The sequence below is a fragment of the Fusarium verticillioides genome, chromosome 10 (genome assembly GCF_000149555.1).
Source record: "Fusarium verticillioides 7600 chromosome 10, whole genome shotgun sequence".
Classification (NCBI taxonomy): Eukaryota; Fungi; Ascomycota; class Sordariomycetes; order Hypocreales; family Nectriaceae; genus Fusarium; species Fusarium verticillioides.
In genome coordinates this window covers 1,282,575-1,307,510 of record NC_031684.1, presented here as the reverse complement: position 1 = coordinate 1,307,510, position 24,936 = coordinate 1,282,575, and the positions used below count along the sequence as shown (strand labels likewise).

Below are 24,936 nucleotides of genomic sequence, written 5' to 3'. Positions count from 1 at the left end.
TACGGAATAAGAAGGATCAGGCGACTGATTGCTTATCTGTGTCACCTGCACTGATTGTCTTGAACCTGACTGGCTGCTCTTATCAGTAATGATAAGAAATGACGGATCATAAACCCGACATCTTCACTTTCTAGACTGTCATGAACTTGAGCATGTATGACCAAATACATCAATTGAATGTCTGTCGAGACTGTTTTTTGTTCTTTCCCTTTCAGTAATGGAAGTAGTAAAACTGAAGTAAAGTCGCTCGTGCCGCCAAACATCTGCATCATTGAAACAAACAGCCTCTGTTATTGCGAGTCGGCAGGAAGCCTAGATCAACTAATATGCAAACCGAAAGTCAAGTCGCTTATTGCCTTCATCCTTTGTGGTGTCAAGATAATGCTTCTTCTGCCCATCATCCATGGCGTCCCAAATCCTATCTCGGCTCTTGTTTCTCCAAATGTAGTAGGTTCTGGTCAACAGATACAATGTAATGTTGAGCGCAATGATCGCCAAAAGATTCTTGTTTCCTTCACGGTATCTCGGCGCGTCTTCTTTGCGGTACACATTGGATGCGATAATACCGGCGGATTGAACGGACATGTTGTAAACAGCCGCCGAGACTGTCCTCAAACGAACGGTATTGGAGTTGCGTGAGTTCCAACTGACTTGGATTGGATGGGCTCAAAACATAATGTTAGTCTGTGATATGTAAGTCAAGGGGAGAGAAAGCTCACCAGTCGGAGAACCAAGCAACAGCGTCAACACCGCGAATGAGGCCCATCTGTTGACCGTGCTCATGTCCACGACGTACAGATAGATCATGAACGGAAGTTTCCAGATCTGAACAGCTAGGCCAAGCAGAGATCTCTCATTCCACTTCTCAGCAAGGTACGAGATCAGTAGCAAGCCACCAATGGAGAGGATCGTATAGGGAATGGTCAAAAGATTGGTGACAAGAACATTAAAGCCGAGGCCCCGGAGGGTCAAGGTAAAGTACTGAGCGGGTGGCGTGGCTGGGATCAAGAAGGTCAAACCTATGGCATAGATTGGCCAGAGGTCGTAGTCCTTGAGCGATGCCCATAGCAACTTCGGAGTAATGGGTTGGCGGTTATGCATGTCGCCCTTGCTGGGATCATCACGGATCACTCGGTTCACCATGATACGCTCCTCTCTGTACCCTGGTCAGTCTTGAAGGCATATCCATCTTAGGTTAACTTACCGCTCAGTGAACCAACCGTTCTTACCACGGAGAATGCCTGAGGTTTGAGTGGGTCCAGCAGGCATGAGAAACCATGCGGAGATGCCAACCGCGAGCGTCAGCAGGCCCTATTCGCACCAGTCGTCAGTACAGTCAATGATACCAAGAGCTTGGACGACAAACCTCAAAGAGAAACAACCATCTCCAGCCCTCATACCCATGCCAACCTCGCAGTTGGAGGAAGCCTGCTCCGAGAAACCCGCTGATGATATCGGCGACGTTGTACGCCGTCCAAAAGAAGGCCAGACGAACAGTGAGTTCACTCGCAGTGTAGAAATAACTCAGGTATAGGATCGTCTACAAACATTCCAGTACGAGATTAGTTGCGGCCACTAACACTTGGACAGGACGGCATTATTGGCTACTCACATCCGGGATAAATCCGCCCTGGAAGATGGCTAGTAGAGCACGGCACGCCAGAAACGAAGCCCTTCCGTCCAACCAGAACTGGCTCTGACCATATCGTCAATACCAACAAGGAATCAAGGCTTCTTATCACATACCGCAGAGATAAGACTCCAGAGGCACAACTGCATCGGAATCCAACGGTCAGGTCCAAGGTATTTGCTGACAAGCTGCGAGGGAAGTTCGGCACACAAGAAAGACAACTTGAAGACGGTGTTTCCAAGGTTGTAATCTAACAACGCAAAGTCAAACGATGAAGTCATCTGGCATAGAAGAGACTAACCATTGGTGTCCATCTTCAGGTCTGGCAGAAAGTTATCCGAGACAGCTTGAGACAAATTTGATCGATCCAGCTCAAGAGCCATAAACATGACGCAAGCGAATATCATGATCCGTTTGTCAATCTTTCGAATGACCTTGCGCTCCTCATTGAAAGTCCACCTCTCGGAAGGATCAAATCGATGCAGATTCTCCCAGTCAGATCGTGGCTGGTAGTGCCTCGCCATGTCCGGGTCGTCAAAGACGGACCGACGGGTTGCAATAGCCTCTCCATCTTGTTTAGGCCGTCGCTGCCACCAGCTACGAGGTTCCTCTGGTGCAGCGAGGGGAAGTGTAGGGATGAGAGGGATTACCTTGGTTGAGGGTATTGACTTGGAGGAATCCGAATCGGCTGAGTCAATATGGAGGTCAACAGCGTTCTTGGGGTCTGACAGACGGACATCATCGGAATGTGCCATCGTGAATGACACTGCGTTATGTGTCTCTCTTCAGCAGTCCTTTTGCAATCATCTTGGATGTTACAACGCCTTTTGTATAAATCAACGTTGGTACAGGCGATGGTGAAATCCATGTTACTGATTTCGAAAGACTCAACTTCGTGGGGTTAATGATGTATCTATGGCGTCAGGAATGAACATAATAGCGAGATGTAGGGGTCACTTCTGATGGTATTATTTGGTTTCGCTTCTGACTATTGCTTGATAAACTCCCCTGGGATGGTTGCGGAGGCATTTGTGTCTCGATGGTAAGTACCCCAAGCTTCCAAGTGGAAAAGCAACACAAGCGAAAGGTCAATTGGCCGATAACGCCCTTTAGGATCTGTTGCAATTCCTCGGTTCTCGGTCGAAGCTGTACTCCAGTGGTCCTTGGCAAAGATTTGCAGTTCACGACAGAACTGAGAGGTATTGCACCATTGCCCGAGGAACCATTCAAGACCTTGATATCTCAGTGCCAAGCCAATTGCTCAACATTACGCCATTATCTACTCCCTGAAAACAGAATCAGTTAATAACTGTTGGGACTCAAAATTCACCGAAACTATGATGGTTGGCCTATCTCCGGCGCTTCGTCGCCTCGCATCTCGGGACGGATCTCGCCCCCCACGAGCTCCGACGAGCAGGGGCGATTTGGGGCACTTTAAGTTAAGGTTGGGCTTATATCATAGTTCCTTTGAGTAATATCTCCGCGGGTAACTCTATTTGCATTTCGACGACAAGATGGCGTGCCTTCTGTCCAGGTCTGGAGTCTGCCTGTTCAGATACTCGTCATTCTGGTCGGTGTTGTGGATGAGACAGGTTCCTACATGGCTTCATTAAGTTCTTAAAAACACACAAAATATAAAGAATATCCATCAGCAAAAGCTAAGAGCGCAACTTCATTATAGAATCCGAATGACTTTCAAGATTGCCTGCAATTGCGAAAACTATCTAGGCTATAGACTACTATTCGATACTACCAGCGGTGAACGGAAATATTAAAGTGTAATTGTGGCATTCTTCAAGTCAGTGATCTTGGAACTTGAACCCGTCCAGAAGATGTATTCTCCTGATTCGACTTGGTATTTGGCATTGTTGTAGTAACCAAGATCATTCTTGGATATACTGAAGTTGACAACCTTACTCTGGCCTCGCTTCAGCTCAACCTTCTCAAAGCGGATTAGACGTTTGTTCGGTAGCTCGATCTCGGAATTCGTGGGTCTCTGATAAACCTGGACGACCTCCTTGCCCGCAAGGGAGCCTGTGTTCGTTACCGTGACCGAAATAGAGACAGTGCCATCCTTCTGAGTAATCTTGGGAGCAGAGGTGTCGAAGGTGGTATAGCTGAGACCGTAGCCGAAAGGCATGGGTGCATCGCCCCGCTTGAGACAGGGGAAGTTGTAGTCATATGTGGCGCAAACGCTAGGAGTCTGAATGAAGCTTACGCCGCCTTGTGCGTCAGAGGGCAGAAAGTCGTAGTATACTGGGAGCACACCCTCGGCTTGCGGCATAGTCACAGTGAGCTTGCCGCTGGGGTTAACCTTGCCCTGGATGATCTCGACCGTGCTGTCAGCGGTGAGCTCGCCAGCGAGAAACGTATGGAGAATGGCTTCTGCCCGCATGGTTGAGTTGTTGAGCACAAACGATTGACCGCCACTAAGAACAACAATCGTGGGCACGCCAGAGTCGAGAACAGCGTCAAGGAGTTGCTGCTGACTACCTGGGAAACCCAAGCTGGCATGCGTAAAGAATTCGCCATCTGTTCGCTCACCAGCATTTGGATCCAACATGTATACGGAGAGAGAGCCGACAGCCACAATCGTAAGGCCAGCCTCCTTTGCAGCAGCGACAGCAGCTTGGATGCCCTCACTGTCACTCTCATGTACGAAAGTGATGTCAACACCTTTGACGTACTTGACGTTCTGAGCGCCGAGAGCTGCCTCGAGACTTCCCTTCAGCGTGCGCCCATGCAAGGGTTTCTCGCTCGTACTGGGAGCGTAACTTCCAGGATTCAGAATGTCGGCCATAGGACCGAGGAGTGCAACCTTGGAGATTTTGGGCTTGGGAAGAAACTTGTTTTTGTTCTGCAGTAGGACGATTGATTCGCATGAAGCCTTTCGGTTGACATCGAGATGTTTAGATGAGCGGAGCACCTTTTTGAGATCACTCATCGTGGGCAAGGGAAGATCGAACATGCCAGTTGCGAATTTGATGACCAAATGCTGCTTCACCACTTCGTCGACCAGTCTCACGATCTCGTGATCGTCCGAGCTGTTAACAAGACTCGGAAATGCGGCTGGTTGCTGAGGAGCTAATTCGAGCTGCAATCCGGCACGGAGGGCCTTGGTAGCTGCATCCTTGATGGATGAGGCCACGAGGCTTTGAGTATGAAGATGTGGAATGGCCGTAGCGTCCGACATGAGCAGGCCCTCAAAACCCATTTCGGATCTGAGCATACCCTGCAGAAGCTGTTTGTTGATTGACACGGGGACCCGGTCGATGCTGGAATACGACACCATGATAGACGTGGGGTTTTCCTTGAGCACACGAATGTAGGGAAGGGCGAGGTCGTTGTATAAATGATTGGTGCCGCCAGCCATGCTTGCAGTGTTGATACCGCCAGCGCCTTCTCCGTATAAAAAGTGCTTGACCGTCGTGGCGACTTTGATGAATCCGTTCTTATCTTTCTCTTCCATAGTTCGGACATACTGCGCTGCGAATTCGCCGACAAGGTAGACATCTTCACCGTAGCTAGTAGAAAATCGGTTAGCCACATGTCCATGTGCACAGGAAGCCGCCAAAGCTGAGAGTGTGAAGGGGAAGAAATATGTACTGCAAAAGGAATTGCAGCATAGGAGAGGACACTGTATACACTTACGTCTCACCCACGCGGCCGTATCTCGGATCCTTGGCTACGTCTAGCTCAGGACTTAGCACCCAGTGCGTCCCAAGAGCCATATTCTCGTCTCGAATCGCTTCCGTTACTTGGCAATACAGATCTAGGTCCCATGTCGTGGAGAGTGACAGGGTTGCTGGAAACAGGGTCCCTCCAGGCACATATATGGAGTTGACTGAATCTGTGACTGTAATGTACGGAACTTTGCCATCCTGCATCTGTTCCTGTCGGACTTTATTCGCAAATGGTAACACCTTTTCAGCAGGATTCAATTGTGAACCGTAGCCCGATGATTTGCTTGTTAGCTTGGGACTTATTCGTCGAGACAAGGCTTTACGCAATTGTATTTGGCGAAAAACCTACTTAGTATGCCATGTTGCAGAGGATACAGTGCATCATAGGAAGTCCGGTTGAAAGGTTGAATTAGGATCCAGAAGCTTTCTTATACCACCCAACTGAGCGATCTTCTCTGTCCATTCGAGGGTGGGTAACAGAGCCTCCGCGCGCTCAGCTGGGGAAAGAGCTTTATTCTTCCACGTTTCGCTGTTCGGGGCTGGTGCCGCGATCACAGTGTAGACCAAGGATCCAGCAAGAGCCAGGGGTGCTACGGTGAAATGGAACATCTCGAGAGGCTGTTCGTGGTGACTTGGGTGGAGGTGCCGACGGCTAGGGTCCTGAGGGAGGTACTGTTAGCGATTGGATGTATACATGGGGTGGCATTCTTCTTATAGTTCTTCACAAGGCGATACAGCAGAGATAAGAAAGCCTGCATTCCTTTTTCAAAGTACATCGGTATAAAGCTGGGGCATATGGCCTTAGCTTGCTTGTCTCATTTCTGCACATATGACGAGCCAATCCACCTAGCGAGCTGAACCAGGTCTTTCCCGCCAGGGTTTTACGATGATCTTGTCTTTGGCCATATGCATGATCCTCTTCCCCAATGCCTGGAGAAGAATCCGGGGTAAAACCTACGTATCTGATTCGATAGACTCACAATCTGGAGATATAGGCCGACAACCGGATGGAATTGTCATGTGTTGAATTTTGACTCGGTGACTACGAGCGTGGAGAGCCCCGAGGCCCATCGCTCGGATAGTACGGATCCATCTTACTCTCTTCTCCGGACCCTTTGGAGCCTGGTCAGGGTGATATTGACCGACTACCGAATCCCAGATCAGATGCTCTAGTGAATGGATCTCGGCCGGAGTTACTGCAAAAGGCTAGGCTGATTTGAAAGAGCATCGGCCCTTGACGGATACAATCACACTCACTTTCGACGAGACTGGTTCGTTTTCGTCGCCGAGCTTTGCTTGAACCCTTCCAAGGGAGCCACTAGTTCTGCGCGAAGTGCGGATTCTTGTTCTTGATCTTTAAACCAGAACGAGAAATATAGGCCGCTGCAAGGTGAGCATAATGTAAGATCAAGCCAAAATTGCATCATACCAGATAATGACCCATCATTTCGCTTGTAGTTCACAGGGACACCAATACGTGGGCTGTAATGTTTCTGACTAGATCCCAAGAAGTACGCCAAATACAAGAGAGAACGACACGCATGTCCCACCAAAGAGTGTTCCGTGATAAGTTGGCAGCAGCAACGGCGTCATCAGAAGGTTATAGGGTTTCGCCTTGTAGCCAAAGCAATGTCTTTTCGTTAACGAAAGGATCGCAGAATTTCTGGCTATATTCGACCCCAACATGAGGAGATGACCTGCCCTTCTGTCGACAAGACAGGCGCTACATGGGGGGTCAATAACATGATTCACCGCTCAAGTGCTTTCACCCAATTCCCTGAGTTGATCCTCCAGGAGCCATGCCCAGTCCTGGGGAGCCCACCACGCGAAGAGTCCCGGCACGGAAGGGCTGCGAGTGCTCGTCAGCTCCTGGTCTTGAAATTTGGCCATGAAGTGTTGAGACTTCTCCTTTGTCGCATGAGTGTTGGTCATGGAGTGCGCTCTTGAGTTAAAGTTTGTTAATTGTAGATCGGCGGTCGCATCAGCGATAGCAGCCGATGCCCCAACAACGCGAGGCCTCTCCTCCGCAGTAGCACCGTGGTTGCCCTGACTGGAAGGACCGTTCTGACTATCCCCTACTGTAAAAGACGGACGCCGAGGTGTTGTATCAGAATCAGGAGGTACTTCGTCATTATCAGACCTCTGGTACTCTTCGTCATCGCCTCCAACGTTTGACAGTTCAGCCCGGCGCAACAGACTGTGTACAGCTAAGCGCTGCCGAGCACGCACGGCTTCGGAAAACTGACCGTCCGATCTGCTTTGATTCTGTAGCGAGAATAGTTTATGGGCCTCACTTTGCGGAGCCTGGCCCTCTGTGGGTTCGCTGTTCATCGCTGGTGCAGTAGCTGAGTAGGAACTGGCTGTGCTTCTCTCGTTCATTGTGATTCCCGAGGAACCTGGTGTTGTGTTGTGAGACAGAGTTCCCGCCGAATGTATTGCATTTGCTGCAGCAGCCGATCCCTGGTTTGCTGTAGCGTGAATAGACCCGGCAGCCTCTGGCTGACTGCTAGGAAAGTTTTGCCTCTTCTTTTGCTGTTCTGAGAAGATGGTGATGGACTCCTCTAATTCTCCAATGATGGGACTAACGAGCGCTGAGAATCGGAAAAATCTCTTGAGCGCAGCTAGGCAAAGCTCGGCACGACTGACAGCGAATTCCGGTGACGGCCGAGCAGGTCCTTTGCCGAATCGAGAGATGAAGAGTATCAGACGGGTGGCATGATAAGCACATATAGCGGTGTCGAATTCGAGGAGGTGGTGTTGTGTGCTATGCTGGTTGAGCGTGGTGAGTATGTAGATGATTCGCATTGCGTGATGCAAGCACTGAGCCTCAGCAATAAGAAGGGCCTGGTTATCATGGCCAGCGAGCACAGCACCGGGAGCAGCTTCCGAGTACCCAGGCAAAAGGATGCGGTTGATGTCGCAGTGTGCTTGGTGCCAGGAGATGTGAGCCAGCAATAGACGGGGCAGCCATCGGGAGATTGACCTGTCTCTGTTGCCACTGGTTCCAAGGGGCTGGAATGCTTCATCCGCGCTTAGGAGAGCTTCTAGGATCGGCGCTGGTTTCTCCATGGATGCTAGAGTTTGTAAGTGGTGGCTGAAGAGGTCTGTGAGATTACCCAAAGGGGTTTCCAGCAGCGCGATCTTCCTTGAGATCTTCATCACATCATTTCGAATTGCTTCCAGCTGCATAACGAGCCCGTAGGTGCCCCCCTCGCCATAGTAGCTGTGGCAATCGCCGCTGGCTTGATCGTTTCCGGTAGCATCGAGTTCGTGACCGTTGGTCATTGCCATGAAGTCTCCCTCGCTCCTCGGAAAGTCGATGTAGATGACCTCCATTGGTAATGAATCGAACTCGGCAAGACCAATCGAGAAATAGCGCTCAACCATCTTTAGAGACCAGAGAGTACGGCGTCGAACCTCTTGTGCAACTGGCTGAAGGTCATGTCGCTCGTAATTAAGTCGCATCGTCGTGGCGAAGCGAGCAGCCGTGGCTGTCAACATGAAAGCCCTCTGAAAGAGCTCCGTCTCTATGTAATAGTGAATTACAAGAAGAAGCGCCTGGAGTTTGGTTATACTCGGCGATTCGAGACTTCGCCAGATGCTTTCTTCGGCCATGCTGATCCACGCGCTCGTATCCTCAGCGGAGGCAACAATGTGTTTGAGCGCTCTTCGACTCGAGTCTTGTGAATGATCCAGATCGAGATCAACTTCTCTGCGCAGGTACAGCATTGCAACCGCGCAAATAGAAGCAGGAAGGGCGCGATGCACATCATGAGAACGGCATCTTCTCTTGGTGGTTTCTGGATGTGGAAATGCGTATGATGGCATGGGGTAGATGAACTTGAAGAATATGTCGAGGAAGGTGTCTGTTTGATCCCGGCTTGGGCCACCATAGCCTGGGCCCCTTGTTACAGACTCTGTTGATGATGGATGCCACGACACTGATGAGTCTGCGGGTGAAGACAGCGGCATTGTTGCTGTTTCTTCGAACCTTGCAAGATGTCCTATAGATTGCCGCTGCCGATGCAGGTCTACTCTTTGCCGCGGATTTTGTTGATGCTCCGGTCGTTGATCTTCCTCATCGTGTTGCTGGTGAGTCCGTTCTTGTCGATGCTCCGATTCCTGTTCCTGTTCTCGTTCTCGTCCTCGCTCTGGTTCCTCACTGCATTCTTGTACGAGCTGGTACTCGTGCTCACATTCATACTCCCCATCAATCACCAGGTCGTCTTGATGATCGTTGTAAAGCTCCTGCTGCTGCTCTGGTTCATTTTGCTGTTGGTGCTCTGCTGGTTCAGTAGCGGGAGGACTGCTTGAGAAGTGGGAGACAGCCTGTAAGCCTCGTTCCCTTTCCTGAGAGGAGCATTCGTGTTGCTGAGGTGCGTCCCCCTCCAGTGTGATTTCCTCAAGCAAGTAACCTTCTGGGGCGCGTCGGTAACGCTTGAGTGGCGGATAAGTGCATCTAATGTCCTTTTGCTGACAGGCGACACATGATGGAAGCGTCGCCGAGCATTTGATCTTCTTGAGACGACAGTAAGAGCAGGCACGAGCTCCTCTGAGGCGTTTCTTTGACGGTGACGGCCTCTTGTGAAGTTGGTGCTCATCACTGTTGAGGGAGCAAAGTAAATCCAGCCGTCGACAATTGCGACACGTCCCTCGTTGTTTGTCGCAGCGTACCTTGCGCTGCTTGCATTGAAGGCATGTTTGAGGGATGTGGGTCTTGGTATGAAGCTTGAAAGAACCGATGTGCTGTTCGTAATCCATTGGATGCCATCCTTCTCGCAACCGACACTCGTCGGCTTGTGAGATGTGAATGATTTGGATGGCGATGGAGCTGAAGCGACCGTGTTTGCGGGGAAGTGGAGAATTTTTAAGGGGTTATGGCGTGCGATCCTCCCCAGGTGACGGAAGCAACTGAATTTAATTTAGGGCGGGTCAGTGTCTTTTTAGTGCCTTCTGGCCACGCACCAGCAGAGGCACAGCGCCTTCAGAGGTCAACCATTGGTATAAGTGGCCAACGTCCGTTCTTACAATCTCTTCACATGGGCCTGCGTGAGTAGAATAGCTTCATCTCGGCTCGTTTTCACAAAGTTTGGCCGGCTAAGAGGCTTTATTTGGCGAGCACGGTTTCATGAGTATCCTAATGCTTCTAGTCACTGCTTTATGTACATGTCTCATTCATGGTTGTCTTACAATCCGTCTTCCATCGAAATCATCACAATTTCTGCTTCAGCACATCCTCGGGCCGCACGCCGTTCTGTTCTGCATACTTGACTGCTGCTGGCACACCTTTACTTGAACCACTCAGCCGGAGATGGATCGGATCATCGCCAATATGCTCCATCTTAGCCTCGAGGAGACCTGTCATGTGCTTGACCACATCGCTGTACGCAGTATCATGATACAGATTGAAGAGCTCGAGAGGGTCCTTCTCACAATCGAATAGCTCCCATTCTTTCTCCTCTGGCTCATCAATATTGTCTGCCTTTCCAGGCCGCGCACCTACAACTCCAAGGTCCTCGTTGTACCAGTAAATAAGCTTATACCGCTGATTGCGACAGCCGTAGTGCGCATAAGCCTGGTGAATAACATCGTTGTGCATCCAGTATCGGTGATACGCGACGTTCTCCCATTCCGGGCCCGTCACGGATCCTCCGCGCATCAGAGGCAATGCCGATTTGCCTTGCATGTAGTTCGGGGTCTTGATGCCTGCTAGCTCGAGAAAGGTCGGGGCAAAGTCGACGTTGCAGAATATCTCGTTGCTGACAGAGCCAGCTGGAATCTGCTTCGGGAACTGTGCCAGGAAGGGCATCTGGAAAGATTCCTCGTACATAAACCGCTTGTCGAACCATCCATGCTCACCCAAGAAGAAGCCTTGGTCCGAGGTGTAGATAACAAGCGTATTCTCGGTAAGTCCCTTTTGGTCAAGGTAATCCAGCATGCGCCCTACATTGTCATCCACCGATTGGATCACGCGAAGGTAACGCTGCATGTAGCGCTGGAACTTGAAGGCCGACAGCTCGGCAGGTGTAGTGAAGGTGAAAACAGTACCGTCGTCTTTGTCAATCAGCTTAATGCTCGGGTCCGTTGGGATCTTGCGTTGGGCCGAGCCAGACTCCTGAGTGACGCGCTCGCCCACCGACCGACCTCCATCAGGTTGAACGAGTCCAAGATCCTGATACGTCAAGTCCTCGGCTACGCGCATCTTGGCTACTCTGGCAGCTTTGGCTCGATTCTTGTAGTCATCATCGTACGTCTCTGGAACCTTGATCGGCTTGTCGGCGTACAGGTTCTTGTGCTTTGTATCGCATTCCCATGATCGGTGAGGAGCTTTGTGATGGCACATCACAAAGAAGGGCTTGCCAGAACTCTCAGTGGCACCTATCCACTCGAGGCACTTGTCGGTGATGATGTCCGTGACATATCCTGTTTCGTAACGCTCGATGCCCGCACCTTTGCCGTCGGGGGGCATTTCGATGAACTCGGGGTCCCAGTAGTCTCCTTGGCCTGGCAAGACGCTCCAGTAGTCGAACCCGGTCGGCTCGTGTGGTTCGCCTTCACCCAGATGCCATTTGCCAACCATGGCCGTGCGGTATCCGCCCGTGCGCATGTGCTTCGCTACGTTGGGCATATGCTTGTTGATGTGGTTATCGAGCGTCATGACGCCATTCACATGGTTGTGTGTGCCTGTAAGAATAGCTGCTCGAGAAGGTGTACAGATGGAGTTTGTTACATAACAGTGGTTGAAGAGCATGCCGTTCTTAGCAATCCGATCTAGGTTTGGCGTATGGTTTATGCCAGCGCCGTAAGCACTGATGGCCTTGGACGCATGGTCATCTGCCATGATGAAGAGAATATTCGGTCGCGAGTCCATTTTGACTCCAATGATCAAGCGATTCGTTTTTGGTGAAAGATTGGATGAGGCAGAAGACGGAGGACAGAGAGACACACTTCGAGAACCAAGGACTGGAGGCAGAGGATGTCAGTGAGTGTTCAGGTAGCCACAAGCTATGAGGAGAATGGTGAAATGCTTACTATGTATGTGACGCAGGTCGGGGACAATAAACTGTCCCACCGGCTAATGTAAGCTACTCGTCCTCCTACAACTTTACATCGTACGTGAGAATTGCAACAGCCGATGCAACGACCCGTATGCGACTATCTTCTCCTCCTGGCGCACCTTTCTCCGAGTCAAATGGCGGATCAGTAGCTCGCAACCAAAAGAAGAACTGATGACTGTCGGTAGTCGGCCGAATGATACAATCGGGCATAGTGCAAATGACACATGCTTGGCTGTGGAGACTCGTTCGACTCATCCCCGCGTCCGGGTATCGGTATCGAGCTCCTTTTGAGGTCAGTCTTGTCGGCTACCACCTACAGACCCCGTCATGGGTTGCAACGCTATGGCCCATCAAGATGGTGTCCACCAAACCTCACAGTTTACCAATCCTGCGGGATCTCTACCTGGCAGATTCTCGACTTCAGCCCATTTCCGTTGTATCTCACCATTGCCCTTCCACAGCACGCCATGGTTTAATACCAATTTGCCCATCTGCGTCTCGCGAGCATGATGTATTTGTGTATAAAGCGCTTCGTCGTCGCGCCCTAAGGTAGGCCGCCCCTCAACAGTCACTCTCACTCGGAGACACCCATAGCCTCCTTTATCTTGTTGCATGTTTAATCACATCCAAAAGCAAGCCCTAAAATGACGAAGGCTCTGGGGACTTTCAGAGCATTCTACCTTGTAGCCCTCTGCTGTGTTGGCTCTTTTCTTTTTGCCTATGACACCGGTATTGTTGGTGGAATTTTGACCTTCCCGAGCTTCCAGCGGGATTTCCGGTATACCACCAAGGACAAAGCCAATGTCGGCTCACTTTCCACGAGTCTCTTGCAAGCTGGTGGTGAGTACATCTCCCTGTTTTTCTGTTTTGTTACCGTACTGTGTTGGCAATGCCCTTCTGCAGGACGACAGAGCTCTTATGATGTCTTCGGAGAAGAACTGGTCAACTAACTTGGAACTCCCCTCTCCTAGCTTTCTTCTCCTGCTTCTTCATCTGACCCTTCACCGCTCGATTTGGCCGTCGCTGGTCCCTGGTTCTAGCCTCAGCAATTTTCAATGTCGGCGCCGTGGTTCAAACTATTAACACCCATCATCTCGCCGGATTCTACATTGCTCGATTTGTCTCAGGCGTCGGCGTTGGTATGGCCACTGTGATAGTACCCATGTACTCAGCTGAGATGGCACCGAAAAATATCCGTGGCATGCTTGGTAGCATTTTCCAGTTCTTCTTTACCTTGGGCGTCATGACCTCATACTGGGTTGATTACGCAGCGAGCATCCACATCCCTGATGACAGCAGCGCCCAATGGCAACTACCAGTTGGTTTACAGCTTGTCCCCGGCACTATTCTTGGCCTAGGAATGCTTTTTACAAAGGAGAGTACTCGTTGGTTGGCCAAGACAAATCGCCGCGAGGACGCTTTGCAGTCTTTGATCTGGGTTCGTGGAGGAGATTCTCCCGAAGTTCAAGAAGAGTAAGTGATTCCCAATAGTGACATACTACTGACTTTTGGTCGAAGACTTGCTTCTGACAGACATGTCCTGCCACAGGTTCGGCGAGATTGTTCGCAGCATCGACGAAGAGAATCGTATCAAGGCTGGCTTGACTTGGAAAGAGCTTATTGAGCCCGTCAACCGCTACCGGCTCGGCCTCATCATTGCTCTGCAAATCGGTAAGCACTTCCTCTGGATCTCCATTTTTATTGGACCTGGGGTTAGCTAATGAATTTTCCACGTGGTAAGGCGTCCAACTGACCGGCAACACTTCCTTGGCGTACTGTGAGTATATTCCTGTGCAGTTTAGTGCCTTTCCCATCATTTCTAACATATCTGTGCAGATGCTCCTCAGATCTTCGGTCTAGTTGGTGCTGGCCAGGACAAGCTTCTGCTTACTGGCTTCTTCGGTCTTGTCAAAGTCGTGGCGTGTCTTTTCTTCCTGCTATTCCTCGTTGAACGAATCGGTCGTCGTGGGTCTCTACTCGCAGGTGCAGGGCTCATGGGCACTTACATGCTCATTGTGGCAATCTTGACAGTCAAGTTCCCTCCGAATCCCGATGCTGGACTGACACCTCCTTCTATCGCCTCTCTGACCATGATCTATCTGGAAGCCATGAGCTATAACATCTCTTGGGGGCCTGTACCGTGGGTCTACACTGGTGAGATTTTTAGCAGCCGTACTCGCGAGGCTGGCATTGCCATTAGCACCTCAACGCAATGGCTGTTCAACTTCGTCTTTTCTCAAGCCACTCCCCACGCTGTGACGAACCTTGGCTGGAGGACCTTTCTAATGTTCTCGATTTTCAATTTCGCACTTGTTATCTTTGTCTGGTTCTTTATCATGGAGACCAAAGGCAAGTCTCTAGAGGAAATGGAAGACCGTAAGTCTAATGTCCCACCCAACTTGCCTAGCCCGAATAATGACTGATGTTTGCCCTAGTCTTTGCCCGTCGAGCCGGCGTCACTATCGCGAGGCCTATAGAAGACGGGGTAGCAAGCGAGAAGGAGATGGAGAGACAGATTGAAATGCAGACTGCCAAGTCGAACTAGATTCTTCTAAGCATCAATGGGAGGTCACTCCTCTAGTTGCGATACAAGACCCAGCAAACATCTACCCATTATAGTGTATAGCGCACCGACACGGGCTGCTGTCTTTGAGTGACTTATTGCTGTGCCTTTAGCAGTAACACATTCTTACTGTTCACTAGAGAGCATTTTTGAATAGTATAAGTTGGATTAATTAACTAAGAAAATAAAGCGAAACATTATCAATCTGCTCTGTGCTGAAGAGAAAGAGAAGTACTGTCTTTGGTACGGGAAGCCCCATCGAGAAGCCTAAGCTTTCTGAACATTGTACTCGGAGGCACCAAAGTTGTGGATCTTCTTGTCCTTGGTTCCTACGGCAATAAACTCAGGACCAGTGTTGAAGATGTAGAAAGGCTGATCATCTCCAGGATAGAGAGGCTGGCGCAGAGTGACCGCATAAATGGCCTGCTTGTATCCTGCCTTTCTGAGGATGGTGAACGCGTCATGAATATCGAGAGCGACAGGCCAGGAGATAACCTGATCTCCCAAGAAGGGAGAGTTGATGGTCTGGACCTTTCCGAACTCGCCCCAGCCAGTGGACTGGATGATAGCAGTCTTGTTACCGCTGAGGCCACAGACAATACGGTTGTTGACAAGACCCCACTCGTTCTGGACAGGCTTGCGAGTCAAGGGAGTTGCGTCGACTTCGAGAAGGTTGGCATTGGGATACTGCTTTTTGATGAGGTTGAGACCAACGTTGATGAACCCATCCCAAGACAGAGGAAGGCCAACTTTCTGGTTATCGTTGCCGTTCTTATGTCCATTGGACGCAGCGCCGTGTGTTCCGACACTGCCTTGGTTGCTCACGCTGAAAGAGGCTGTAGTCTGTGCTGGGACAGACTTATCATCGAGGAGAACAATACTCTCCACGACGTAGGGGATGCGATACAAAAACGGAGGCTGGGTCTGGCCCACATAGACAAAGATTTCGGTAGTTCCAGTCTGTTGAGCAGTGAGGGTCCATACGATCTTACCATCCTCAATACGAGCATCATTCAAAGTGACAAAGCTCTTGTCGAAGTCGATACTGACTGAGCCACCTTTACCCGTGAAAGAGTCACTCTGCTGGATGGTGAAGGGCTCATCGGCAAGAACATTAATCTTCTTGTCCTCGGAGACCTGCTTAATCTCAGGCAGCTCAACCTCAGCCTTGCCATTAGTGGCAGCCTGTCCGTTTGAGTTGTTGTACTGAATGGGGACAACCCAATGCTGCTTGTTCTCAGTGTTGACAACAACAGTGTTGGAAGGGAAAACGATGCTAGGAAGGTCGATGTTGAAGCTGTCTGTAATCTCGTAGGGTGAGCCCCCGCGAATGATTGGGCCCACCCAGCCGATCAGCTCGAAAAGAAGGCCGCCGTCGAAAGGAAGACGGCGGAATGTAATGTCTCTGGTGAGATCAACATGGGTGCCAGATGCCTTGAGAATCAGGAGCTTGGCCTCGTTGTCGTAAGAGGCAGTGATACTGTCTGCAGGGATGAGCTGTTGGTGAACAAGACCTCCGTTCTGTGAAGCGGACATTTTTGAAAATGTAATTGAATTATAGATTGAGATTGAAGTGATGATTAATATGAATGAACTGAGATTTGTGGTAGATTGATTGAGTGATGAGTGTCTGGAGATGAAGTGAACAATCTGGGAAGCACTTCCCTTCTTATAGGAGAAGTCTGGTCGCGAAGTGATGTATCATCTCTTGTCTTTTCTTCGATTGGCATTCTCATGTTTCTCACGTTCGAACATGAATTTCCTGAATCATCCAAGGTTTTCCTTAACATGGGAGAACTTGGTCAAATGCTTTTCAGCTTGGCTTGTCACATTCCTTCGTTGGCTGGCCAGCAAAGGTTTATAATTCCTGCTTGCATAAGTCTCATCACACAGGCTGAGATTTCCCATGTTCATTGGCGAACTGAAGTTTCCGAATTCAAGCCTCTTATCACACAATGGTCTTACGTGCTTACGCATCAGCATATCGAATGTTCGTGGCGTCTCAGCTCTCAGCTGAGTCTCTGAACCCCGCGCGAGAACGTGGCCTAGACTTGAGCCTCATTCCAGTACCCTCGGAACTTAAACCGTCACATTTGCTCCGAGCTGCATATTGTGGCTGTTGAAGGGCACATGGTTGGTTGTAATGCTCAGTTAGCTCGAGCGGCATGGACCGAGCCGGTGATGGAACGGGCAGCGTTGTCGCATGGCTAGGACCCTTGGGTCCGATTAACTTCGATCTAGCCTCCCACGTTGCAAACCCTTCTTCGTTGAGAATACCAACCATTCACGTACGCCTTGTCAAGCTCGTCTCATGGCGCTATTGGTTGCATCAAACTGTGAAGCACAAATGAGCAGTGGTTTGTCGAATGCGTGCATCTACCTCTTCTGCTAGGTTTGAAAACCCCAAGATACTGATGATCTCTTTCTTTCTCAACACCGGACTATCCGCCTGCAAATCGTCCCTCTTTAGATGCAATGGTATTATAATCACACGTAGTGACCCAGCTATAGAGTGATCAATTAGTGCTGACGGGCAAATTGTCTGTGCGATAACATGGTTGCATAACCGCTTTCCTTGTTTCATTCTGTAAAGAATATCGGAGCACTAATCTGGGTTTGAACGATCATTGACAAAAGAGGCAGTGAACGATTGCATCAATACGAATTGTCCTGGGCGGTCTGGTTGGGAGGCCGCGACAAGATAACAAGACCGACCCTCGGCTATCTGGGTTATGAATACGGATGACATCTGGATATCTGATGCGAATACTGCGGTGCAAAGCCTTGAAACGATGATCATAATAAAACATAAGGTTACGCTTAGGTATGACTTGCACAAATCTCATCATAATGTTACACTGAGCAAGGGCTATTTGATCTGCACGGATTCTGGTGATCTTAAATTACAGGGGTTTAGCGTCTAGATAAGACAATCTACACGCATTGGTCTTAGTGTCGACAATACATAATGAGCGCCTGAAAGGATGACTAAATAAGCGCCACTCCCGCCTCGCGCTGGCATGGCGATCCCCAAATTCAATGCATTTCTTCAAACTCTAAAAACGTCGCCAAAACAACACCAAAACAACCATCGGTTCACTCGGACTGTGTGAAATATGAGGCTGAGACGGTCGAAAACCAAAGAGGAGGGCTCAATGGGGGAGGACGAGGCGTCTTTTCATGCTTTCAACAGCCTCAGGCGACTCCCGGCTTGGCTGGACCACTTCAATGCCAAGGACCTCAAGATTTTGTTCAAGTGTTCTTTGGCTGTTTGGATCCTCACCTTGTTTATCTACATCAGTGATACCTTGAGAGTGCTCGGCCAGTCGGCATTCTTCGGATGGTAAGTTCATCATGAAAATTTTATATCGTCAGGTACTAACGCGTCTTCAGTGTTGTCCTATTCATCATGCCGCCTTCGGGCGTTGTCTTCATCCACTTCGCCGCCGGAGTTATGATCTGTGTCGGTATGGCGCTCGCCTGGGCCTGGGGAACAATCACCATGAAGGCTGCTTTGGCGACAAGACCTCAAGCTGATTTACAACAACGCTACGCGGAATTGCAACAATCGATGCCTCAAAACACGACCAATGTTGGCCAAGCGTCAGGTCAAACAACCTATGCACAAATAGCCATCTACGAAGGCTTTATGTTGGATGCTCGCGTATCGGTCACGTACTTCTGCATGATGGGGTTGTTTGTCTATTTCATGGTAAGTTGATTGTGCAGCCAACCATGTTTTCAGTAACTAACAAACTCTGACTAGGCTCGCGTGCGAGTTTCTGCTCCCAACTTGATGCTAGTATCCATGTTTTCCCTGATTGTTGCCAACATCTATTTGACTACAGCACCGCTCATTCCCACTTTCAACGGCACCATACCTAAAGTCTTGATTCTTCCGAGTGCCATCGCAGTCGGCGTTGGAGTTGTTTGCAATTTGTTGTTTTTCCCGCAATCAACCTCACAAATCACTCTCGGAAGCATGGCTGACCTTCTCCGCCCGATGAATGGCTACGTCAAGGCTTTGACATGGCACTTCAAGACGAGAAGCAGGTTTGAACCTGAGCAGCTACAAGCGCTGAAAGCTACCTTGGCAGTCTCCTTCAAAAGTGTCGAGAGTGCCGTCAAGTTTCTGCCTTTGGACTTTTCTTTTCGAAGATGGAGCCCCGAAGATATCAAGTCCTTTCAAGAACCACTGCGGCAAGTACTGGTATCTTTTGGCGAGCTATTGCAACTATCAATCTCTCGCGAAGAGCTCTTTGCCAAAGATGAAGCTCTAACAAAAGCGGCCGAGGAACTTGAGAAGTCTGACAACGAAAAGCACCCTCTGGCTTATCATATTGCGAAAGCGGCTAATCTACGTGAGATCACAAGACACCCTGATACTGAAGAGATGATTGTAAAAACCATAGACGCACTTTCATCTTGCGCTACTCCGCTACTGAAGACACTGGAGCAAACCATCGATGCCATAATCGAAGCGTTTTCGGGAGCTTATAAAGACGGCACGATCAGTCAACATGAGCAGGTACTTGCATCGCTGCAAGAAGCTCTCGACGACTTTGAAGACACAGCTGCAGAGCAACTGATCGCTCCTCATGCTCATCTTTTCGATGCCAACGGCAAGGTTCTCTACAACGATCACCGCGCACCTCCTCTCCTCGGCTTGATGTCTGGTCTTCTATACCAGGAACGACTCATCAACCTGACAAAGAATATTGGAGGGGTACTTGAACGAGCCATCGAGGTTGAGAGGGTTCGAACATCGAAGCGAGTATGGCTACCCAAAGGCCTCCAGCACGTTTTCACGCTCGGCCTGTCTCAAGATGCACCGCCTTCCACGATTCCTAATTCAAATGATCTCACTCGAACGATGTCCGTCATTTCCAAACCCGAGAAGAAGGGAGGACTGTTCAGCAAGAAGCGAAAGGAAAAGGAAGACCCTGAAGGGGCAAGAACAACAGCCGCCATTCTTGAAAGGATGGAGCAGCCCACGAGTCGTCGACGAAGCAAATCGAGTCTGATCTTCTTGGCGCTCATCAACTTCTTTACGGGTGTTGAGGGTCTTCACGCTCTTCGTGCGCTCATCTTGACTATTGCCCTCGCCATCCCTGCAGTTATACCATCGTCGGCTGGCTTCTACTATCGCGAAAAGGGACTATGGGCTCTGATCATGGCGCAGATGGCCCTCGAACCTTACATGTCTGACTTTACCTCTGGAATCCTCATTCGTACCCTCGGTACTGTGGCTGGAGGTATCCTGGGTCTTCTGTGCTGGTACGTCGGATCTGGAAATGGCCCTGGAAACCCATACGGCTTAGCTGCCATCATGGCGGTCGCTATCATTGGTATGATGTGGTGGAGATTGTTTGCTCCGCCACAACATATGGCTGCAGGTATCATGCTTACATCAACTATGTACATGGTTATGTCTTATAGTTGGGTCGATACGCATATTCCCAGTTATGGTAACCCTGGAGTCGGATACGAGGTCTTCTGGCGGCGGATACTTCTTGTCCTGATCGGTTTTGGTGCAGCCGTCTTTGTTGCGCTTCTTCCGCGACCCCTTTCTGGAAACAGACATTACCGACAAATCTTATCCAGCCAGTTGTCAAGCATCAGAGACCGCTATGCCCTTCTGATTTCAGTCTGGCGCTCGCCTCCAGATGATTTCGTCGAGGTCATCGAGAAGCAGGCTACCACGACCGAAGAGCTGCTCAACTCCATCGCCCTTCCGATCCTAAAGACAAAATTTGAGTTCTCAACCTCAAACATCGACACTGAAACGCTCAGCCGCGCCAACCATCTTTGCAACAACCTCAACGTCTTTCTGGCCCAGTTCAGCATGACCGCGACGAATCTGCCGCTCCCAGTCCGCGAGAGATTCTTCTATCGCGTGAGCGCAGGCGACGAAAACCTGATTGCTGACCTGATGTCAACCATGACTCTTCTTCAGCATTCATTGATGTCTGGAGAGCCACTTCCAGCAATCTTGCCGACGCCTTTGGTGGGCCGGGCGATCCAGTTCAGGAGGTTGCGTGGAGACTTTCAAGATGAGGGCAACTCTAAAGAATACCTAGCAAGGCAAGAAGGAAGACAGTGGTCAGCAGCCGTTTATGCATTTGTGAGATTTCTAGGCACGCTCGACGAGCTCGTTATCGTCGTGAAGAAGTCTGTTGGTGAAAGATCACATATCAATGCGGAAGCATTGGGGGGGAACATGTACTAGAGACATGAGCAGCATCGCTTCTGAACATACATACCGTATAAGCATGATTTTACATCACTAAATAACAACAGAAAGGCCAAACTAGTGTAGTGGTAACACGTCCGCTTATCACTGATAAATGCCTTTGTGCGGAAGTCAGCCCCATGAGGGGGGGAAGCTCCTGGTTCGATTCCTGGGCTTGGTAGTCTTTTTTGGTCTTTGTGGAAACTTAATCTGATTTTGACTCTATTTCTTTATGCCACATGTACCTTGGTGAGTGGACACGTCTGGGAGATTAAGCTTTTCTATACTAAAGTCTAAGACAGCTTCTGATACCTTATGTAACTATAAATAAAGCTACTAATAAGAGCGTATAACAGGACACATTATTCCAATTCTTTCTTGACCTGACTAAATAAAACACAGGGTACCAAGCCTGCAACTCACTGGCTTCCCTCTTCCTCGTGGCTTCGCTTTGCTTCCACGTGTTCATGATGCTTGAAGAGTCCGAGGAATCCCAAGTCATAGCATACCTTTAAAGATCCAGCCATGATGAATGAAACCCAGAAATAGTTCGAATCTGCCAGTAGTCCTGTGATGAGAGGTCCAAGGCTCTGAGAAGTTGTCTTGGCTACGTTGATAAGACCAATGACAACTGTTCGCTCTTTTGGTTTGATGATAGCGGCGAGGAAAGCTGAACGGGGTGCAACATCCATTGACTGAGTGCATGATCGTAGAATGAGGAAGAGAACTGATAGGTGCACGTCGTTGGGAATGGGGACGAGAGCCAAGAAGACCGCTGATGGAAGGTGAGTAAATACCATAGTCTGAGAGTCAGGTCAGTGAGTTAATTCAGATTATTGTCGGCATTGGACTCTTACTCGAACATTGCCGAATCGCTTGGCAAGAGAAGATGCTACCAGCATCGATGCAGCAGCGATGATACTCGTGGTGAAGAAGATGGAACCCAACTTTCCTTCCTCGATATGATAGTAGGATTTGAAGTAGTAAGTGATCCATGAGCTGCCGTGACTGTTAGCTCTCGCGGGAAAATAATCTATTGTGTCAAAATACTTACAGAGGAGCCAGTCCTGAAGCAAAGCTATCCAAAGCCAACAGAGTGCAAAGGGTCACAACAGTCGGGATACTGTCACGAGAAATTCGAGCTCGGAGTTGTTTCTTGGGCTGAGGCTGGTCGGCGCTTTGAACTTGAGCGTTGTCGGGAAGCAGGGGTGCTTGTTCACCATTGTCCGCTGAAGAATCTTGCTCGGGCTCATGGTGAACTTCAACAGCAGAGCTCAAGATGATGGCCGAGAGCAACTTTAGCACTCCCATCGCAGAGTATCCATAGAAGACGTAGCGATACACTTCAACAACATCCATGCCGAGATTGACGCGCATGTGATGAATGATCCAGCCGCAGGTCAAAAGGCCAAAGGCGCCACCAGCTGTCCCGGAGAGACTATACCAAGCATATACATCTCCTCGCCGTGCTGCATCAGTAAGATGGGCGATGACGCTCTCTTCAACACCGCGGAAGGGTCCGATCTCGTTGCCACTATCGATTGTCAGCATCAACACCATCAAACCATTTTTCTTTCTCTTACCCAGGACTAATGACACCCAAGATTGCTGCAGCAAGCAAAATCCAGTAGTTGCTAGAGGTGGCAAATACAATTCCACTCGCAGTCATCAAAATTGCTCCCGAAGCCAAGACCGCGCGTCGACCAACGCCATCGGCGAACAGTGCAAGCAGGAAGCTGATGATAATATCACCAACCAACGTCAAGGTCATGAACAAGCCGACGCGGGTTGTCGATACGCCGAGTTCTCGTAAATATGCTACAAGAACAAGAGTAGATCCACCATAGGCGAAGAGACGGATGAATCTCTGTGCGCAAAGGATCTTGACATCTTTGGTCGAGTGGTATAGTGAGACCAGACCAAGTTCTTCAAAGACTTTATGAGCGGGATGACGCCTCGAATTAGATTCCGTAGGTTGCGACATAATGGCAATGGAGGAAAATACAGTTCGAACTGTCCATTAAATTTACTGGGACATTAACAAAGAGAATCCCTCTTCCTTGGATCTCGCACTGCCAAAAGTTTATATATATGTCTACCTCCGAAGTTCCGAGCCGATTTTGACCCAGTATAAAATCCAGGGTAGCTGAAGCGAGCATGAATCAGCTTGGTGTTGCGTCATTACCAGGCTCGGAAGAGAGTTTACCAGAATATGCGTTGTGATTGGTGAATTGAGCTTGTCAGCATCGGTTTTCCGAGCTTCGCGTGCGAAACTGGGCAAAATTTTGTTGATGGGTATATAATCATTAAAATCTTTCCACGTGATATCGAACTCCGCTACAGTGACTGCTCACAGTCATCATCTTCCGTAGTATAGTGGTCAGTATGCAAGCTTGTCACGCTTGAGACCCGGGTTCAATTCCCGGCGGGAGAGTTCCAGCCAGCTGCTAAAAGCAGCAACTCCTTTTTGCACATTTACTAAATTACTGAGATTAATTGGTATAGAGATTGATGCGTCACTATCTGATTTTTGAATGGCATCGGTGCGTGATCTGGTGATTGACAGGCTTGGGTTCTTTGGTGAATTTAATTTCGTGATGTGCTGACTTCTATAAGACGCTAACAAACTATCTATAATCATAATATACAAAGAGTGCTGGTAGTGAATTCTCATCTTGCGGGCGACAGTGCTCACTTATACAATGGCTTTGATCGCTTTCTCAATACAGAACAGTACTTCTCAACAGCTTTCTCGGCCGGTTTCGCTCTCGAATCTTTCTCGCAATTGACATAGCAACTTTGGCGGGAGACGTGTTAGCAACCCAGAACCATCAATAAAGAGAGTCCGCTTACTTGGCAATTTCTTTATGTGTTCCGCAAAGGCATCGCTCATTATCACCGCAGGCATCAGTCTATAGATAAAGGTTAGCCTTCCTTCTTCCACAAAAAAAAAAAAAACATGCGTTTCTCGGACCAGCTTTGAGGCAGGCCTCTACTTCACTGCAGTTTGCTGCTTGGGCAGTGACCCCAACAACGGAAAAGAGGAGAACAAAAACACAATATTTCATGTTTGCTTCGGTGTATGTTTGCTATATTCGCCAGAGAAGACAACCGCGAGGAAGGAGGTAATACTTATATAGTCACAAAAGCCCTACGACGCCATCGATCGCCAAAGGCTTGAGAACCCTGGCTCAATCACCCGATCAATAGAAGATAACCTTCAGCCGCTGTTCTCATTTCGAGGCGATCACTTGAGAAGCCATCATGTTGAATGAACTCGGTGGAAAGTCTGAAGTCACTGCATTCCTGAGCCCCTGAAAGCCCACCAATTGGTGCGGTGGCTGGCGGTCGAGCCCCAGGTGCTTGGCGTGTTGTCCGCATTCTTCAGGGGCACCTTTCCGCATGCGTTCAGCCTGATGGGTTGACAAACTGGCGGGCTTCACTGATAATCTAAGCAATCTCATCAAAGGCCCCATCGCGTAGAAGAAGTAAACGAAAAAGCTTGCAGGTTCTTGTTTGGGACATTGGTCTATCGGCGTTTTGTGAAGTTCATGTAGGTCATAGTGAGTAATCAGTAACCAGAATGTTGAGCACAATGTGATTTAATACATATATCCATAACCATTTCAATATTCGACACTGTTCAATCCCGGCTGTTAGATGGCGAGGAGAAGAGCAATACCCTAGAGCATGATATGTGGCGAATAATCGTGGCTGTGTGCTCGCGCCACGTTTTCTGCGGTTTTTCAAGACACCAACCAAGCATGCAT

At 49.4% G+C, this 24,936-nt stretch overlaps 8 protein-coding genes and 2 non-coding genes across 11 annotated transcripts; 4 read left to right on the top strand and 6 right to left on the bottom strand.

Annotated features, from left to right (window-relative positions):
* Nucleotides 1-321: 321 nt before the first annotated feature.
* FVEG_08649 (hypothetical protein) lies at nucleotides 322-2,385 on the bottom strand (the record flags this gene model as incomplete). The annotated part of the gene is made up of 7 exons (XM_018897535.1): nucleotides 322-650; nucleotides 720-1,156; nucleotides 1,205-1,311; nucleotides 1,367-1,540; nucleotides 1,613-1,696; nucleotides 1,747-1,880; nucleotides 1,932-2,385. The coding sequence occupies 7 exons, from the start codon at nucleotides 2,383-2,385 to the stop codon at nucleotides 322-324; spliced, it is 1,719 nt and encodes a 572-aa protein (XP_018755217.1).
* A 1,016-nt stretch (nucleotides 2,386-3,401) lies between these two features.
* Nucleotides 3,402-5,922, bottom strand: FVEG_08650 (hypothetical protein; the record flags this gene model as incomplete). The annotated part of the gene is made up of 3 exons (XM_018897536.1): nucleotides 3,402-5,154; nucleotides 5,282-5,531; nucleotides 5,748-5,922. The coding sequence occupies 3 exons, from the start codon at nucleotides 5,920-5,922 to the stop codon at nucleotides 3,402-3,404; spliced, it is 2,178 nt and encodes a 725-aa protein (XP_018755218.1).
* Nucleotides 5,923-6,888: 966 nt separating this feature from the next.
* On the bottom strand, nucleotides 6,889-10,074 carry FVEG_08651 (hypothetical protein; the record flags this gene model as incomplete). Its single annotated transcript, XM_018897537.1, has 1 exon — nucleotides 6,889-10,074. One exon carries the CDS (start codon nucleotides 10,072-10,074, stop codon nucleotides 7,069-7,071), a length of 3,006 nt encoding a protein of 1,001 aa, XP_018755219.1. The 3' UTR covers nucleotides 6,889-7,068.
* A 451-nt stretch (nucleotides 10,075-10,525) lies between these two features.
* Nucleotides 10,526-12,265, bottom strand: FVEG_08652 (hypothetical protein; the record flags this gene model as incomplete). Its single annotated transcript, XM_018897538.1, has 1 exon — nucleotides 10,526-12,265. The coding sequence occupies exon 1, from the start codon at nucleotides 12,182-12,184 to the stop codon at nucleotides 10,526-10,528; it is 1,659 nt and encodes a 552-aa protein (XP_018755220.1). The 5' UTR covers nucleotides 12,185-12,265.
* Nucleotides 12,266-12,989: 724 nt separating this feature from the next.
* Nucleotides 12,990-14,916, top strand: FVEG_08653 (hypothetical protein; the record flags this gene model as incomplete). The annotated part of the gene is made up of 6 exons (XM_018897539.1): nucleotides 12,990-13,211; nucleotides 13,343-13,844; nucleotides 13,921-14,042; nucleotides 14,113-14,148; nucleotides 14,208-14,747; nucleotides 14,807-14,916. Exons 2-6 carry the CDS (start codon nucleotides 13,513-13,515, stop codon nucleotides 14,914-14,916), a joined length of 1,140 nt encoding a protein of 379 aa, XP_018755221.1. The 5' UTR covers nucleotides 12,990-13,211; nucleotides 13,343-13,512.
* Nucleotides 14,917-15,201: 285 nt separating this feature from the next.
* On the bottom strand, nucleotides 15,202-16,470 carry FVEG_08654 (hypothetical protein; the record flags this gene model as incomplete). Its single annotated transcript, XM_018897540.1, has 1 exon — nucleotides 15,202-16,470. The coding sequence occupies one exon, from the start codon at nucleotides 16,468-16,470 to the stop codon at nucleotides 15,202-15,204; it is 1,269 nt and encodes a 422-aa protein (XP_018755222.1).
* A 1,513-nt stretch (nucleotides 16,471-17,983) lies between these two features.
* On the top strand, nucleotides 17,984-21,527 carry FVEG_08655 (hypothetical protein). Of its 2 annotated transcripts, XM_018897542.1 has the most exons (4): nucleotides 17,984-18,277; nucleotides 18,328-18,646; nucleotides 18,701-21,415; nucleotides 21,469-21,527. In XM_018897542.1, exons 1-3 carry the CDS (start codon nucleotides 18,051-18,053, stop codon nucleotides 21,161-21,163), a joined length of 3,009 nt encoding a protein of 1,002 aa, XP_018755224.1. In that variant the 5' UTR covers nucleotides 17,984-18,050; the 3' UTR covers nucleotides 21,164-21,415; nucleotides 21,469-21,527. The 2 variants fall into 2 exon arrangements, with proteins under 2 accessions (XP_018755224.1, XP_018755223.1); XM_018897541.1 differs by having other exon boundaries at nucleotides 18,701-21,527.
* On the top strand, nucleotides 21,239-21,347 carry FVEG_16389. The gene has a single exon. It is a non-coding gene; the product is annotated as a tRNA-Asp (tRNA).
* Nucleotides 21,371-23,212, bottom strand: FVEG_08656 (hypothetical protein). Its single transcript, XM_018897543.1, has 4 exons — nucleotides 22,750-23,212; nucleotides 22,221-22,700; nucleotides 22,024-22,165; nucleotides 21,371-21,969 (listed from the first exon to the last, which is right to left on the bottom strand). Exons 1-4 carry the CDS (start codon nucleotides 23,148-23,150, stop codon nucleotides 21,586-21,588), a joined length of 1,407 nt encoding a protein of 468 aa, XP_018755225.1. The 5' UTR covers nucleotides 23,151-23,212; the 3' UTR covers nucleotides 21,371-21,585.
* Nucleotides 23,213-23,528: 316 nt separating this feature from the next.
* FVEG_16390 lies at nucleotides 23,529-23,600 on the top strand. Its single transcript has one exon. It is a non-coding gene; the product is annotated as a tRNA-Asp (tRNA).
* Nucleotides 23,601-24,936: the final 1,336 nt, after the last annotated feature.